The sequence below is a fragment of the Choristoneura fumiferana genome, chromosome 14 (genome assembly GCF_025370935.1).
Source record: "Choristoneura fumiferana chromosome 14, NRCan_CFum_1, whole genome shotgun sequence".
In the NCBI taxonomy this organism is placed as follows: Eukaryota; Metazoa; Arthropoda; class Insecta; order Lepidoptera; family Tortricidae; genus Choristoneura; species Choristoneura fumiferana.
This window is the reverse complement of record NC_133485.1, coordinates 615,801-634,018: the sequence shown is the minus strand read 5'-3', so window position 1 is coordinate 634,018 and position 18,218 is coordinate 615,801. Positions and strand designations below refer to the sequence as shown.

General features: G+C 38.1%; 1 protein-coding gene and 1 pseudogene across 1 annotated transcript; both read right to left on the bottom strand.

Annotated features, from left to right (window-relative positions):
• Positions 1-1,200: 1,200 nt before the first annotated feature.
• On the bottom strand, positions 1,201-7,186 carry LOC141434629 (juvenile hormone esterase-like). The gene is made up of 3 exons (XM_074097055.1): positions 6,363-7,186; positions 3,526-4,805; positions 1,201-1,653 (listed from the first exon to the last, which is right to left on the bottom strand). Exons 1-3 carry the CDS (start codon positions 6,540-6,542, stop codon positions 1,473-1,475), a joined length of 1,641 nt encoding a protein of 546 aa, XP_073953156.1. The 5' UTR covers positions 6,543-7,186; the 3' UTR covers positions 1,201-1,472.
• Positions 7,187-13,606: 6,420 nt separating this feature from the next.
• On the bottom strand, positions 13,607-15,194 carry LOC141434896 (esterase FE4-like; annotated as a pseudogene).
• Positions 15,195-18,218: the final 3,024 nt, after the last annotated feature.

Sequence of the window (18,218 nt, the reverse complement as noted above, 5' to 3'; positions counted from 1 at the left end):
GAAAATAAATTAATTGCACTGAAACATTATAAAATATAATCTCAATTAAAAATTCTGAAAAAACAATTACAATGACATTCAGTTGAAAATACAGTCAATCGATTTGATTTCTATAAACAGCCATAGAGCTTTATGTTCGACTATATGTATGTATTATGTATGCGGAACAAGAAGTGTCGGCAGACCTGGTTATAGATGGGAGGACGAACTGGTGGCAGTGGCGGGAAAAAGTTGGACACGAATAGCGGAAGACCGAAAAAAATGGGATTCTTTGAAGGAGGCTTTTACCCGGAGGGGGTCCATATAACACTTAAATATATACATATCAATTATTTAATTGGAAATTTATTAATTTATTACTGTTATTTGTGTTTGCATGATAAATAATTATTTCAAATTGTAATGTAAGTAATATAATTAAATACAATAAGTGATATGGATTAAAGCTGATTTATTAAACTATTGTCTAGAAAATGGTAAATGCTTTCAGCATGCTTTCGATGTCAAATTGGCATTTCCATACGCAAATGTTTAGTTCTTTAAAAGCTGGAATCTTGTTAATATCTATCTATATCATTATATTTCGGACATAGCCAGTCTTGCTATTATTGCCACTCGCATAGTGCCAGCTGCTGCCGATCATCTGTCCATCTTTTTGCGTCCTCTAGCTGTTAGCACGGGGTCCACTCCAGGACTCGCCACGACTGTGGTCATTCCAATAGTCTTGCCATCTTTCTGCGTTCTATTGTTATTACGTATTATTTCTTCTGTCTGTATCTCGTCCAGAATGTATTCCGAGCATACGCTCCATTGCTCTTGTGCGACACGTAGCTCAGCAAGGTTTCATTCCATATGTGAAGACGGGCAAGACACACTGATTAAATACGTCAGATATTGCGATCAAAAGTTAGCTGCAAAATGCCCATGGAACTCTGCGTTGATTAACTATATCTATAGCATTTTAATTCCAATCCGCTAATGGCGATCCCTGACTTCAAATAGCGAGTCTACCGTGTTTAAAATGTAGTTATGTTAAATATTTGTGATGTAAGTAACATTGTAGTTCTGTTTTACAACAATAATTATATCTTGTTGAGTTTCTTGCCGAGTTTTGCTCAACACAGGTTTTTCCAAACAGGTGGTAGATTTTTTATTGTTAATTTTAACTTACAATTTTTTGTATTTGTTGCGATCGAGAACCTCCTAGGTGTTGAAGTAAGAACAGCAATTTCTTCGAACAAAAACAGATCATGTAGGCAGAATATTTACTTCTCTCTTTCTACATTACCCGGTTTTGTACGAATAATATTTTTTCTTTGTATACATTGGCAGTAGGTAATGTAACTCAGTGATGCACGAAGAACAAGTGTTTTATCCCTATTTATACTCCTCTTTTGTGTTATTCTGTGTGTATAATCCTACAAAGACCGATCAACAAACTAGAGAAAAAAATTATGTATCCCCTTAATAACCTAGCCGTCATTACGATGTTTTTTTCTGTATTTAGTATAGATCTCGTGCCAGTACTTGAGCGAGTCGCTCCACAGTGGGGTGGTCGAGAAATCTCGGTCTATGACGAATGCTTGAGGGGATGTTCTGTTGGTCGGATACCATTTCACGGGTAATAATTCTGTAGTCTCAGGAGTTGGATCTCTGCAAAGGAATAAAATGTTTAGGTACTACGTGCTACGGTAGGGTTATACTATACGTTTCTGAGTAGACCAGGTACCTACGTATTTCATATTAATTTCAGCTTGATTTCACCTCCTTCATTCCTGAGAAAAAGGGGTCTTGACAGATGGACAGACGGACAATAAAACTATCTTATAAGGGTTACGTTTTTACAAGCTTTTATTTAGTTTCACCTGTCCCGTTGTCTATCTGTCTGTCAGTCTGTAACCAAATCTTGCAAGTTAAATTCGACCAACTTCAAAGGATTGACTTGAAATTTGGTATACTTATGTAAATTGCGTGACGATACAATAATCTGGTAGTGACATCCTGGTAGTCCGGCCAGGATCGTCTCCGCAGGACTGAACTCTTCAACGGTTAATGGCATCGACTTGAACTTTGGTATGCAAATGTAGTTTGGGTGACAATACAAGTACAGTCAACAAAAAGTACAGTCAGCAAAAAAAGCTTGTATTGAAAATGATTTTTTTACCAAAAACCTATTTTTCGTTTACCCTAAAAAAGCACTCAGACCTCAGACAGATAACCTATTGACTAACACTATCATTGTAGCTGTATGTGTAATCATTCATTACAACTCTCGAGGCACTACATAAAATATACATAACATAATTTTATTTACTAAACTAGCGTTTACCCGCGACTTCGAACGCGTAAATCATTAAATACGGCGGTTGAATTGAAATTCCGGGATTTTATTAAATTCCTGTGGGAATTCCCTTAAATTACATCGTGGTTTTCATTGACGTTAAATTAAAACACCCATGCCAAATTTCATGACTCTGAGCCCAGCGGTTATAAGTTCGAGATTTTATCCCTATCTCGTGGGAACGGTTACATATTTGAATATCGAAAGTTAAAATACCTACGGGTAAAGTGTCGATGTTCAAAATATCGAAAATTAAAATAACGAACGTTTATAATATTGTCGAATGGTTAGATAACCTACGTCCAATACCTATATCGAAAATATATTTATCTACAAAAGTGACATGGCAAAGTCCAAAATATCGACGGAGCTCCTATTTCGATCAGTTGAGGCGCTTCGCGCCTTGACGCAATATTAACCTAACCTAACCTATTGAACATGAATAACCAAATATATTTGGTTCGGTTAGGTTAGAACTGTGACCACAACAACGCCCGAGCCGAGCGAGCGAAGCGAGCGTGCCGCGGCAGCGGCCGGCGAGTGCTCAAAATGACTAGATTATTATAAAATAAATGCTATTAAGAGAAAGGAGCAATAAATATAGTAGATTTATATGTACGATATTTTAATTTTCGACATTGAAATATGTTGACATTTACAACCTTAAATATATTGGCTATCGATATTTTTACTCATTCGATATATTAATCAATCGACATTTCAATCTTAGTCATTTTGACCATAGATATAACAACTTTCGATATTGTGATACAATCGATATTTTAATTTTCAATATTTTGAACATCAACATTTTAACCGTAGGTATTTTAATTTTCGATATTGAAATATGTAACCCGTGGGAACATCGGGATAAAAGTAGCCTATGTGTTATTCCAGACGCCCAGCTACCTACATACCAAATTTCATGACTCTAAGCCCAGTGGTTGTTATTTGGAGATTTTATTCCTATGTCGTGAGAATATTGGGATAAAAAGTATCCTATGTTTTAATCCAGGTTATAAACTAACTTTTTACAAATGTCATCCAAATCCGTCCAGCCGTTTCAGCGTAAAGAAGTAACAAACATACTCACTCACTCACTCACAAACTTTCACATTTATAATATTAGTAAGATTACACGCACCAAAGTGGTGGTTAACAACAAAATCACCTGCAAAACTTACCCGTACTTCGCGAAATTGGTCCACAAGGTCGTAATAGTGTCCATCATCCTCCACTCGAACATGTTCGGTACGTTGTGTTGTTCGAACAGGTAAAACAGCTCATCACCGTGCGCCGCCCCAGGCAACCCTGAAAACCCTGCGTACCACTTCGCTATGTTCTTCCTTCCATCATATTTGAACACATAGTTATACACCGGCTGATCGCTATTCTTCAAGACCAACTCGGTTTCAGCAACCGCAGGATACACAAAAAATGGCTCACCATGAAACTTTGATAGTTTCACGAGACTTTCTTTGGAAATCGTATCGTTACCCATATACATTTCCTTAATTCTACAAGCTTCTTTACTTCGTTCCCTTTCTGTAGGGAATTCGAGATTTACGGGCATCGCCCTTTCAAAATTCATTTTTGATAACGTAGTGGTATTCTCATAACTTGCTAAGAAATAACCTTCTTCGTCATTTGTGCCTATCATTATGGGCATCTTTGTGAATTCTCCCTTCGCTAGTAGCGTGTAGGGGTCTTCTGTTAAAAAGGGTTCCACGCCATCGATTACCTTCTCAACGCATGGAGAAACTAGCATTTCAGACATAATGGTACCGCCAAGCTCACGAGGTATCCTCGGTGTCAAAATTTCCAATTCAGACATACTTGTGAAGAGTTTGTAAAGTTCGTGGGGATCTTCAATTGTATGACCCTTAACCTTCGCAAGGGAGGCGGCGACTTTCACTGGACCTACCTGGTGCCCCCAAGGAGCTAAAGCTGATCCACTCTGCATGATAGCTCTATGAAACAATCCTTTAGACATATGAGACAGTAAGTGGTGAGACACAGAGGACGCACCCGCGCTTTCACCAAATAGTGTGACCCTTCCTGGGTCTCCTCCGAACACCCGGATATTCTTCTGGATCCAACGTAACGCAGCAACTTGGTCTTTAATGCCTGCATTTCCTGGAGCTTCTTTAACACGTAAACAGAGGAAGCCTTGGGCGTTGAGTCTGTAATTTATTGTAATCAGGATTACTCCTTTTGAGGTTATGTATTTTGGTCCGTATAAGCCGGGTGATCCTGACCCTTCAACGAATGCTCCTCCGTGGATGAAGACCATGACAGGTAAATGAGCATCGGGTGAAGCGTTGAGAGGCGTGTATACATTCAGAGTGAGACAGTCTTGTTGGCCGATGAATATGTTGCCTCTAATGTCCAACCTTTGGAGACATCGCGCATTTTCTTCGACTCCGTCAAATATACCCTCCCATTTAGGCTCAGGTCCTGGTGCCTGAAAACGCAACGATGCCTTATGTTAATTAAAGAACAAAGTACAATGGAATCAACGTATGTTAATTTGGAATCTGAATAAATTTACATGAACATGGAATTATTAATTTACTTATACCTATTTAAAAATAATAAGTATTTTTTTGCGTTTTGTATTTTAATTTTGATATAAATAATGTATAAATAATTTACTATCACTGTTGTTTTGTAAAACTAAATTATAACTTGATTGATAACTGTGTCCTTAAGAAATTGTATACCTACTCAATATAATACTAATAAATTAATTACAAATTCATAAACTGTCATGAAACATGATTTAATTTTGTTGAACAAAAAAAATTGATGGTTCAACTCACAATTATATTATAATATATATTCTTCTGAAAAGAAGAACTGACTATTTGTTCACCTGACCATTCCTGGCATATACCTACCCGGAAGTTGAGGGATTTAGTTTTTAGTTTAATATACTACCCAAAGGACAATAAGGGCCACTTGAATTTCTTGTAGGACATTCCATGTCCAAATGTGAAAAGCTAAAAGCTCAAGGTTAGATAAAAACGCAAACGTTTAACCGATGAAAAAAAGTGGCCCGTTTTCTTTTGACTAGAATATAATTACAAATACATATAGAAACATAAACAAAACCGCGTGCGTATCCCAGATACCTATAAGCAATAAGTTGACATTCCATGTTCGAACACAACAAACAATAACACAAAAAAAAACTGGCCAAATGCGAGTCGGACTCGCGCACCGAGGGTTCCGTACAAACCTGTAGGTAGAAACTTCTAAATTATTAAAATTACTTTATTATGTGACTAAAAATTTACAGTTTTCGAAATTTTTCCTTTATTTGTGCTATAAGACGTTGCTTCGTACCAAATTTCAAGATTCTGAGTTCACGGAAAGTACCCTGTATGTTTTGATTCCCTTGCGAGTTTCGAAAATTTGCAGCAATTTGCGGCATAAACGGCTGTATCTTTTGATTGCTTAGAAGGCTGGCTTAGAAGTTTGATTTTTTCGCAGCTCCAAGGGACAGTAAACCTGAGTATTTATATAAATTCAGTTTGATACCTCTACGCGTTCCTGAGAAAAAGGGTCTTGGCAGACGGACGGACACCAAAGTCCTATAACGGTTCCGTTTTTTCCTTTCGAGGTACGGAACCCTAAAAATATTTAAAACATAATATATATTTTTACTGTATATAAATACATATTTAAGACCTTCTGTTTACCACATTTAATGCAAATAAATAAATGAATGAATTAATGAAAAATAATATAATTATTCAAGTTCCATGTCAATGTACAGATGCGCTACTACGTATGAGAAGAAGCTGTTTACCAATACAATAATTAACATAATAATTATCGGTGGGCTAAATTCCATGGAACAATAATTCTTTAAAGAACAATAAATATATGCAATCAAACTTAGCAATTACGATAACTTAAAGAAAGTTAAAAACAACAACCAACTACGAGTATCGAAAGCGAGCCGATTATGCAAAGCATCTAGCATAACATAACCGTATCACTAGTTTTTAATCACCTGAAACCTGTTGCCGTGCGTGAGAGTGGCGTAAGGTATCCCGAGGTACGCCGCGTGCGAGCCGTCGTGCGCGACGCTCCCGCGCACGCGGCCGCCGCTCACGCGCAGCGGCGCCGTCGGCTGCCGCGCCAGCCGCGCCGCCCACAGCGACCACAGCACCAGCCACTTCGCACTTATCATCACTATTCAAAACTAAAAACTGTAATCACTTAAGGCTTTTTACTTTAAAATCCTTGCAGTTGAAATTGACATATTCAGCAAACAACTCAACTTATTTTAGATACATGCTTAAATTAATTTTGCTTTTACTGATCTCATAGCGTCGATATTATAGTCCGAGAACTGGTAAAAATTGCAGGCAACGTAACCACTTGTATATTACTTCCTTTATGATATCTAAACAAAGAAAAGCAGCCTGGCTGAGTGATGGGTGTGCTTAGATCTTAAATATCAACACTGTATTTTTCTACCTTCGTTCAGTCACACAAATGTCAATGTTTTAGTTTCTTCCTATTTTTACGTTTCACGTTTAATCTTCTTTCTTCTCTTCTATCTTTGATGTTCTTTACTTGTATAATAGCTGATAACTTTATCTCCTTAACACGACCGCGAGATTGACACAGTGACCCCTTGATAGCCAAACAAGGAGTTGCATTGCGTTAGACTAAGTTATGTTTATGATTGGTGTTCGTAAACAAAGCAACGCGTGCGCCGGCGATACCGATTGGTGGTCGACTGCAGTTCGCGATAGTTTGCGATTTCCGATCACGTAACTAACTGGCCACGACAAACGACCAGCAAGCGTTTTCTCTATTCATTGCACAGCCGACAAGCCCGTCCATCAGTGGTTACCTGGCTGGACACGCATTGAACAGAAAGAATGCACCGGTAACGCGTAATCGTGGCAGGAAAATAGCTGGGTGGTATTACTCGAACTGTATGAAACGTGTTCTGTCGATTATGAATGACATTTTACAATTCTAGCACCTTCATTACATATTAGCATATGATTATTCGCTGACCACACGGAAGTTAGCTTTGCTTAAGCAGTTTTTAACAGAAACCGTGCAGAAATCACTTGATTTGACAAAGTGAATAAAAAATATTATCTATTCGTTACTCGTTTTACGTATGTATAAGTTGGTTCTCTATCGTTTGCCCGAATTTCATATGCCCGAATGTATCGTTTTCTAGAATTTTCATTTGATATAAAGTAATTTATTTCTGAAATAGTAATTTCTTCAAAGTTGATATTAAACTAACCTAACCTAACCTACTGCAATCTATATGATGACATTAAAAAAATCCTGAAAACAGCACGGTTCTATATATTTTATGGCAAACGTTGGTATGGCAAGTGAAATTCGGGCAAGTAAAGGTAAACGGTATAAGTTTAGTATATTTGTGTATCATTCCGAGTCACAGACGGTTCTGACAGAAAATCAGCGCTGCAAGGTGTCTAACGCCTCAGCATATTGCTGAGTCAGCGGCCGTTTCACTTTTGTTTGTTTTTTGTTTCGGATAAACTTTCCATTATGGACCGTCGATTTAAATGTCCTTTTTTGGACAGTACTCATAAAAAGGAAGCGTTTGCGAATTTTCAGGTTGCGGAAATGTGCGGTTCATGAGATATATTTTTTTAGTTTTCATACAAATTGGAAAATTTGACATGTCAGACGTGAAAGTTGTCACCGACGTAATTATCTATGCCTGTGGTTTTTCAGATTTTTATATAAATGTGTAATATCAGAATTACAGGAGCTCAAAAGTCGACAAAAAAAGATGTCAACTTTGCACGAGAATTACAGACTAATAAAGCATTTTTACAAAAATGGAAAAAACCACAGGCATAGAAAATATAACGAATATTTTAATTGTAAAATATTAATGATTTCTGTGCTAAGCTTTTCGTATAATACGAGTATGAGGACAACGGAACCCAATATTCAACCGCCCAAATCTTGAAAAGCCTACAGCTTACGACGGACGTCGCTGCGGAAAGCATGGGGGAGCATACCTAACGCCTTTTTACATGAAATCTTAATCTAAATATTACAGTAGTTAACAAAGTACCAAAATGGATATTGAATTACAGGCAACCGAGAAAAATATGTGTGCAATAGACTGCAATAGAAAACCTATAATCTTCGGGGGAGAAAGGTCTTCGAGGGTGACCACGAATCGGAAGACGAAGCGTTGGCATGCCTCCCACTAGATCGACTGACGACATCGTGAGAGTTGTGGGTAACCGGTAGATGCGAGTGGCGAGTTGTTGTCCATCCTAGCAGTGGCACTGCTCAAGATTATTGAAAATACAAACTGAGACATGGATGCACTGAAAAACCAGAAAAAGAGACCAGCACTGGGAATCGAACCCAGGTCCTCAGCATTCCGTGCTGCGTGCCATACCCCTACACCACCACTGGACAGGAGTACAGACACGAATTTCTCCTATGCACACATTTCTCAGGTTGCTTTTTTACTACGCTACTTAAGAAGCAGCACTAGCGACATCTATGGTTCGCTCTCATCGAGAGACGTTGCATTCTTTCGGAACTAACCGCTGACCCAGACAAGAGATGTCGCTACTTAGCAATCTAATAATTATTGTATGTATGTATTTTCGATATGGTTTCACTGGATGACCGTAAAAGTAACAAATTTGGAGTTTAAATAAAAAATACAAAAAGACACCAAAATAACCAATCAAGATTATTGATGCTTGTCATCGTATAAGTGCAATGAAGTTGTGTTAAAACCATAATTTCTATTTAGTTTTAATCACACCTAGCACTTAGTCCAAATAAGCCGTACCTCAAACACAAGGTCGTAGGATCGATCCTGGGCTCGCGCCTTACAATTTTTCGGAAGTTGTGTGTGAAATTATAATGATTTTCACTCATAGTTAAAATACCACAAACAGGACTTATCACGCTAAACACACGAGTAATATTCGAGGTTTCGACCACATTACAGTGGCCGTGGTCACAAGTAGACTAGCACCCATCGATTGACGACGGGGTTGTATTAAAGGGGTGTACTGAAATCAGCGCTGTGCCAGTCAGGGCAGCCTATGGAACCCTTATTCACAGCATACGCTGAGTACATCCCCTTTGCCACAGCAAATGTTAGTGCTTATGTCTAGTTTTTTATATTAATTAGTAATTGTAATTAGTCTTCAGTATAATAAGTTTGTAATTATTTGTAATAAGTCTTCGTTGTACTACAGCCGGTGAAATTACTGGCACTTGAGGTATCCCTTCTTAGGCCTCTAGGTTGGCAACGCATCTGCAATACTCCTGGTGTTGCAGATGTTTATGGGCGGTGGTGATCTCTTACTATCAGGAGACCCACTTGCTCTTTTGCCATACAGTCGAGTAAAAAAAAATAACTATGTGTTATGGCAATAAATTATATCTTATCTTATCTTATAAGTCCTGTTTGTGGTATTTTGGTGAGTTTGCGCAGGTATTACATGAACTAATTCCTCCATCTCCCTTTGCCAACGGCCTTCCAGGCGGGGGAGGGTCTTCACCCTTGTGACTTAGTGTTCCATTGGCCCGCACGAAGCGGTTTGCTTCATTTTTAACCCCCGACGCAAAAAGAGGAGTTTATTAAGTTTGACCGCTATGTGTGTTTGTGTGTCTGTCTGTTGCACCATAGCTCTTAAACGGGTGGACCAATTTGAATGCGGTTTTTTTATTTGAAATCAGGTTTTCTAGCGATGGTTCTTATACATGACTTCTACAGGAAGTAAAGACACGTGTCAAACGGATGTCAATGACTAAAACATGTTTCATCAAAATCGGTTCAGCCGTTTTTGAGATATTGAACTTTGAAGTGATTCATAATGCGAACTGCTAAGGAATGGAATTCGCTCCCTTCGTCTGTATTTCCGAATAAATACAATCAAGGGCTTATCAAGCCCAGAGTGAATAAGCTGTTAATCCAATTCAGTGAGATACACCTTTAGCCTCATCTGCACTTAACATCAGGTGAGATAGGGTCAATCACTATCAGTTTCATGTAAAAAAATGTGCGTGTGTGTGTGTAATTACACTTAAAATATACCATGAGCTTTGAGGTGAAGGAAAACATCGTGACGAAATCTGTACACCCACCGCCTGTGTAAGTGAATGGTGCTGCTGGACCATTACCGTTACTAAACCATTGATATACACCTTTGGCCTCATCTCTACCCGTAATTTTCATCATGAGATATCAATCATAAGTCAGTTTTATGTAAAAAACACTTTTTTTATCCAAGTAAAATATCACTTTATTTTGTCGTGACAGGGAGTAGTAAAAAAAATGTATTTAAATTCTGAATAGACAGAGCAACTGACGCCATAATTACGTTTTATCAGGACGATCCGTAGGATTTGTGAAAAAAATATTGACCCTGCTAGCGATTAACGTCATCCAAAAACATGCCGTGAACTCGTGAATAGATCATAGGTCATAGCTTGACAAGTGTACAAGCACAGCCTGAAGCGTGCATGTGATGATTAGCATTTGACAAATGGCTGTGCTTGTACACTTTGGTTGTGTTCATTCCAAATTATTCAAACACTATACGCATCAGTGGCGTAGCGTGAGATATTTCCGTGACAAAGCCGAAGCCAAGATCGCATACATCTTTCATAAATGATGTATCTGTCGGCGGCCGATCGTAAAATCCGCCAGATCACGAAATTCCTAGGCATATCGTGAAATGGCGCCATTTCATGAATTGGCTAAGAGACATCCGCCATATCGTTCAAAACTAAACGTTTAACGATTTGCCTAGTGATGTTAGGCAGATCATGAAATTCCTAGGTATATCATGAAACGCCACCATATCGGCGCCGGGCGTTGAAGCGGCACGCTCGCTTCGCTCGCTCGGCTCGTGCGTTGTGGCCACAAATCTTACTAACCACTCCTCGCTTCGCTCGTCTTACCTAGACTTTTCTTTTTTTCGGCATATCACGATGTGCCCAGTATAGACGAATGCGTTTCTCTAATCGATCTGCCGTATTGTTTTTCAGGCACATCGTGATATGCCTGGCCAACTTTTAGGCATATCAAGAAAAGCGCAATTTAGTGATGATATGTGTAGTTATTATTTGTATTTTGTAATCTCATTTTATTTTATTTCACTTTATTATTATTATGTTTTTGTTCTGTATCTATTATTTACATGTGTGTATCCCGAATAAATCTTTTCATAAATCATAAATCATAATCTGGCGGATTTTACGATCGGCCGCCGACATATATGTCCTGTAGTCCTATTTAGGCAAGCCGGTGGGAACAGGGTTCTATGGACGCTTCACTGATACGCATTACACCAGCAGCTCGCCCTGTTGAATAGCAATGGAGACCCGCTGAACCAGACCTTGGTAACTATCGTCTTCACCACTTCTTCATACCATACGGCTAGATGAGGGTAGCAAGAGATGGTGAATGCGTTAGGCTTACGAGGGAGCGGGGATCGTCCCCAGGGACAGGGACAGGGAATTCCGAACGAACGAAACATTCGGGATAGTTAAGTTTGTACCTATGAGAAAAACTCATTTCTATTTATGGAGTATTGTGTAAATATCGAAATCTTCGCGGACGAAGTCGAGGGCAAAAGCTAGTATTAGTATAAATGGGTCTTAGGGAGTAAAATTGTCTGCATGTCTGTATATTCTGTTACCTCTTCGTTCTTAAACCACTGAAGCGATTTAGATCAAATTTGGTACAGTTTTCATCCCAGAAAATTACACTATTTCCACAACATAGTGGTAAAAGAATTCTTCGCAGATGGAGTCGCAAGCAACAGATAGTTTACAAGAAATATCCCAGTGCACAGACATATTGACTATACATTATTACACACAATATCTGTGCCAGTCTCTGTCGAACTTCAGACAAAGCAAAATTGACATGGTACCTATTATTATGACTATAATAATAATAATAAGCCATACACGACTAATGACTAATGACTAATTTATTACGTATAAAATCCATAGAGGTAAGTTACAATGAAAATAATAATAACAAGTGCGTACTATGCGTAGTATTAAAGGTAATAAACAATACCTGTTGTGTTTCGGCGTGGAGAGTAAGACAGCCGGTGAAATTACTGGCACTTGAGGTATCCCATCTTAGGCCTCTAGGTTGGCAACGCATCTGCAATCCCCCTGGTGTTGCAGGTGTCTATGGGCGGTGGTGATCTCTTATCATCAGGAGACCCACTTGCTCGTTTGCCATCCAGTTGAATAGAAAAAAAATACCTATTGTATAATTTTGAAATAAAAGTTTACTTTAATATGTAAATCTATGTTTTGTACAATCTATCGTTATATTTATAAATAATAGATACTTTTGTAAATAATCGTCACCGGGATTTAATCAAACTAAGCAAATTTACGTAGAAGGAACGTTTTAGTGTAATTCACTCAGGCGCTATCACGCTGAATCCTACGAAAAAAATAATACCTAGTATTTTGTTGTTGTAAAAATGGATGGCCTTGCCATGAGAATTTGCATGATTTTTAAAAGCTTTTATTTAACTTTCCCTGTTTGTTTTTGGGTAAGAGGAGGCATTTGTTCAGTAGTGGACGTCTTCCAGCTGATGATGATGACTATTTCTAAAACGATATCCTTAGAACAAAATCCTGCTAAAAAAAGAAATACCATATAATTATGACTAAGGGACAGGGTTTTGACATAAAAGTTCACAGTTCATGGTATAACAAAACAAGCTAAGCAGCTCTCGCTTTCATACTGCTCTATACTTTAAGTGCAGATTCTTCCAGTATTTCAACGATTCACTGTGCCACATTGGGATGATGGACAGCTCTCTGTCCAACGCCAGTGCTTGCGGATCCTTCCGTCTCACTCGGGGCCAACGCAGCGGTAGCACCTTAGCACAGTTCAAAGGTTACGGGGGTTGAGTCACTGTAACATGTATTATGCCTACTTACATTTTAATCATCCTAATATTATAAAATGTGGTATTATGGTTATTTATTTTTTGTTCACTTTTAAAGCCAATTCACTTATAAAGATTAAATTTGGCATACCCGCAAAACACCCAAAAAGGAACACTGTATTTATTTCACGATGCGTGGAATTATTCCCACATAATTGGAAGATGTTATAAATGATAAACATGAAGGTGGCATTGCATATAATCTGAATTTGAACACATAAGATACGTTTTATTCCGAAAAAATATTTAAGGAATTACAAATTTTACGCGGATAAATTCGCTAGCTGGAGGAAGAGGAGGAAAACATTAAAATAAGTGAACACAGATACAAACATGCGAAATGTGGTTAACGCTTACCAATATTTTGCAAACTTTATCCACAAAATGGTCATTCTACTGATAATTTCTGTGTCAAACCAAAGAATGGAATATGGTTGGGAAATTATATCAAATATATCGTCAAAATATGACACTCCTGGGAAAATTGAAAATTTGGAAAGTTGGAAGTTCCTCCACCCATCGTATTTGAAGATATAATGGCATATAGGGTTTATCGTTTGTGTTCAGTAAGGCTGGAAATAGTGCTCGACCGACGGTACGTCCTGACCGTACGTCCTGACCGTCAGCGCTGACCGTCGGTTGCGAAAATTCATACAGTGCTACGCTGACGGCGAACTGCGACGCGTGTGTTCAGTTCACAGGTCGGTCGCTCCGTCAGCGAAGCACTGAACGCATCCATACAATCTAATAGCTCATCGGTCGACCGACGCCGACCGACCGAGGCTCGACCGACCGTACGCGCGCACCAAGCGTAGCTTTGTGCGCATTCATAGACTTGCATAGATATAGCTACGCTGACCGACGGTCAGCGCTGACTGTCGGTCGAGCACTGTTTCCATCCTAACAGTTCTGTTTCGGCCATTGCAGGGTAGTTGAAGAACGGTTCCCCACGAAATCTAGATAGTTTCTTTTTAGCTATAACTGAGGTTGATATCTGTTCACCTCTCATATACATTTCCCTTATTTCTTCTGCAACACGATTTCTGTCCCCTCCTGACAGAAAAGCTAGGTTATTTGGTAGAGAATCTTTAATATTCATACTTGCTTTAGACAGTGCTAACGGGCTTTCAAAGCCAATAAAAAAATAACCTTCTTCGTCAGTTGTTCCTATAATCATAGGGACTTTATTGTACTCTCTATTGAGCAATAACTGGAAAGGATCTTTCGTCAAAAAAGGTTCTACTCCATCAACGTTCTTTTCAACACTAGGCGCGTAGATGACTCTAGATGCTATAACTTTATTCACATCCATATTGAATTTTACTCTAGATTGTTTCTCTAATAGCATGTTTTTGAAAATTTCGTACAATTCATAAGGATCTTCAGTTTCATATCCCATGGTTTTTGCAACAATTTCCGCATTATTATCAGGTTTTGCTTGTAATGCCCACGACGCTACGGACGACGCTTTGTATGATAGCTTTGTGGAAAAGCCCAGTGGACATTGGGGACAGTAAGTGTAACGAACGACACCGCAGCAGCACCAGCATTTTCGCTGAATAGCGTCACATTGTCTGGATCACCTCCAAATGCCCTGATATTCTCACGGACCCACTTCAACGCTGCTACTTGATCCTTTATGCCTGCGTTACCAGGTGTTTCTTTAATTCCCAAACCTAAGAATCCCTGAGCATATAGCCTATAGTTAAACGTCACTAAAATTACACCTTTAGGTATCAAAAAGCTCGGACCATATAAGAAAGGCGTGCCTGACCCTTCAAAGGATCCACCACCATGTTTGGGAGCTTCGTATCCGATGAAAACACTGGAGTGTACATGTTTAGGGTCAGGCAATGTTCTTGGCCCATAGGTGTGCCTCCAATCGCCGCGCTGCCCACGGCGACCACATCTGAAGACGCGTTGACTGATTCGTACCAAAATAAAACAATGATTACAAAACACTGTGAGCGTTAACCAAATAATAACAAATAGGTTTTTTTGTTAAATATGTTCTAAAGTCCGATTTTCCATTTGAATACAATATATTTTTATTTGTTGTTTTTATTTGGTGTTGTTTTTGTTTGTTGTGTGACGTTCGATATTCGATAGTAACCTACCTATACTTATTTTTTTAGCATTATAAACAAGGTAAACAATCTTTGAAATAATCATGTATGTTAGGAAGAACATATGTGATTTTCCCACTAACGTCGATAAGCCAAAGGCTACTAGAAACACAGGGAAGCTTAAAGTTCCATCTTACAGACTGGCTAAAACCAAAAAGTCTTTTCTGGTTTTATATAATAAAATTCCAAAAAATATTATAAATGAAACGGACACAAAATTCAGATCTATTGTCAAGAAGACATTAATATCAAAGGCGTATTATAAAGTTAATGATTATATCATGGACAGGGATATTTGGAAATAATTCCGATCCGCATTAGCGATCCCTTCAAATAGCGAACCTACTGTGTTAAAAATAAAGTTGTGTTAAATACTTGTGATGTTTACATATCATTTAATAATATTGTAAAACTGTTTTAAAAAAATATATATACCTCGTTGAGTTTCTTGCCGGATTCTTCTCAGCAGAGGTTTTTCCGAACCGGTGGTAGATTTTTTTTTGACATTCATAAGTGCTTGTTATGGCCTAAATTGAATAAAGATATTTTGACTTTTGACTTTGACTTTGACGAGTCTTTTTATTGAAAAAGCTTTTAAAAAACAGTACCTACTATTATTTATGATAACAAAATTGTCCTTGCTAATTGTAACATATTTGCTGTCACTTATTTTTCAAAAGTGTTTTTCAATAAAAAGACACGTCAAGCTCGCTTACCTTCTTCCTAATGCTAAAAAGAACGAAGTATACTCCTGAATTATAGTGCGAGTTTGCCGGTGTGCGTGTGTGTGTATGTGTGCTTGTTTGTTAGACCGGTTTCGCACTACATCCGATTCGAATCCGATCTAAATCCGTGAAAATACGGTCCGGAGCAGTTGTAGACCTATTATTATAATTAATGCACTAAGATTTCACCATAATATAACATATAACCTGAAGCCCACCATATAAATATTAAAAAAAAATTGACAAAGCAATTAGAATCTAATTGTTTCGAGAATAAAGTCAAACTTCCGTCAAACTGTCATGGTGTAAAACAATAGACAAACAAAAGAATTTTTACTTTGTTACATTGTCATAGATTCTTCATTCCCTTGAACTTATTGTGTACATTCTATTGCACATTGGGCCGCACGGGGCTATGACTACTCGGATCCGTATATTCACGGATTTTGATCATTGTACTTAATCTCTCTTACTCTTTCACACTAAACCGGTGGCCGTACTGTCCTACGCACTGACATTTGCGATCGGATTCACCACCTTTTTGAACTCCTCGTCTTATGCCGTGTCACAGAAAAAAGTGGTGAAAAAGATTGTGATTCTAGAGGCCGTATAGCCTAACGTTTGTGACACTCGCGATCGCAATCAAATCTCAGTTTTTAGGGTTCCGGAGCCAAAATGGCAAAAACGGAACTCTTATAGTTTCGCCATGTTTGTTTGTCTGTCTGTCCGTCCGCGGCTTTACTCAGGGACTATCAATGCTAGAAAACTGTAATTTTGCACGGCTATATAAGTAAACTATGCCGACAAAATGGTACAAATAAAAATTCAAACTTTTTTTTTAGGGTACCTTCCATAGACGTAAAATGGGGTGTTTTTTTTTTTCTCATCCAACCCTATAGTGTGGGATATCGTTGGATAGGTATTTTAAAACCATTAGGGGGTTGCTAAGACGATTTTTCGATTCAGTGATTTGTTTGCGAAATATTCAACTTTAAAGTGCAAATTTTCATAAAAATCGAGCGTGTCCCCCCCCCCCTCTAAAATCTAAACCGGTGAGGTGAAAAATTTGAAAAAAATCCGGATGGTAGTAAGTATATCAAACTTTCAAGGAGAACTATAACGGCTAAGTTTGCTTGAGAATTATTAGTAGTTTATGAGTAAATAGCACAGCCTAAGGTATAAAATATACCTAAACTTGGAAGATTCCGTATAAAATACGAAATCCTTAGAAAAATATTACTTATTTTTTTCGTAATGGCTACGGAACCCTATTTTGGGCGTGTCCGACACGCTCTAACATTACACGCGTCAGAAACATTAGTCAATACGGCCTCTCTGGTTTGTTGGTGTCTGCTTTGCTGGGCTTTGAATTGGTAAATGTTGATGAAATTTGGTAGGTTAGGTAAAGTCGCGGACAACAGCTGTAATACTTAGAAATAATACTAAAGACATTATTTTGCAAAATACTGGATGTTTTTTGCGTTTTTCTCCAACCACAGCGTTGCAGCTCCCCGGGATAAAAAATGTATGTCATAATCATAATATAGTGATTGTGTTTCTGCTAGTCGCTATCTAGCAGTATCTAGCTTCTTGATTACATACTTAGTTGTGTAGTAGGTACTTAGTGCTATTTTCTTTTTGATATGTACAATAACTTCATAAGCTAATCTTTACTGACTACTTCCGAAATAATTTTCCAATGGTAATGCTTTTAATTTTAGTCGGCTCATATTTATATTAAAGGACACGATTCTGTAGACTACAATCTATATTGAGATGATCGAACATATTACTAGAAGTACCTTCTACTAGGTACAGTCGAAGGCATAAATATCTAAAGGTACAGCTATAGCATCAAATATATGTATACATTGCCCATGTACAGGTTTAGTGACATAAAGGTGAATAGATATTTTTGACGTCTTGGAAATATATATGACCTTGACTTATATGTTGAGTGAGCGAGTATCGATCGAATATCACAATCTTGGGTTTTTTGACAGACTGCGACCCCGGGGATCCAACACTGCAAATACTTATT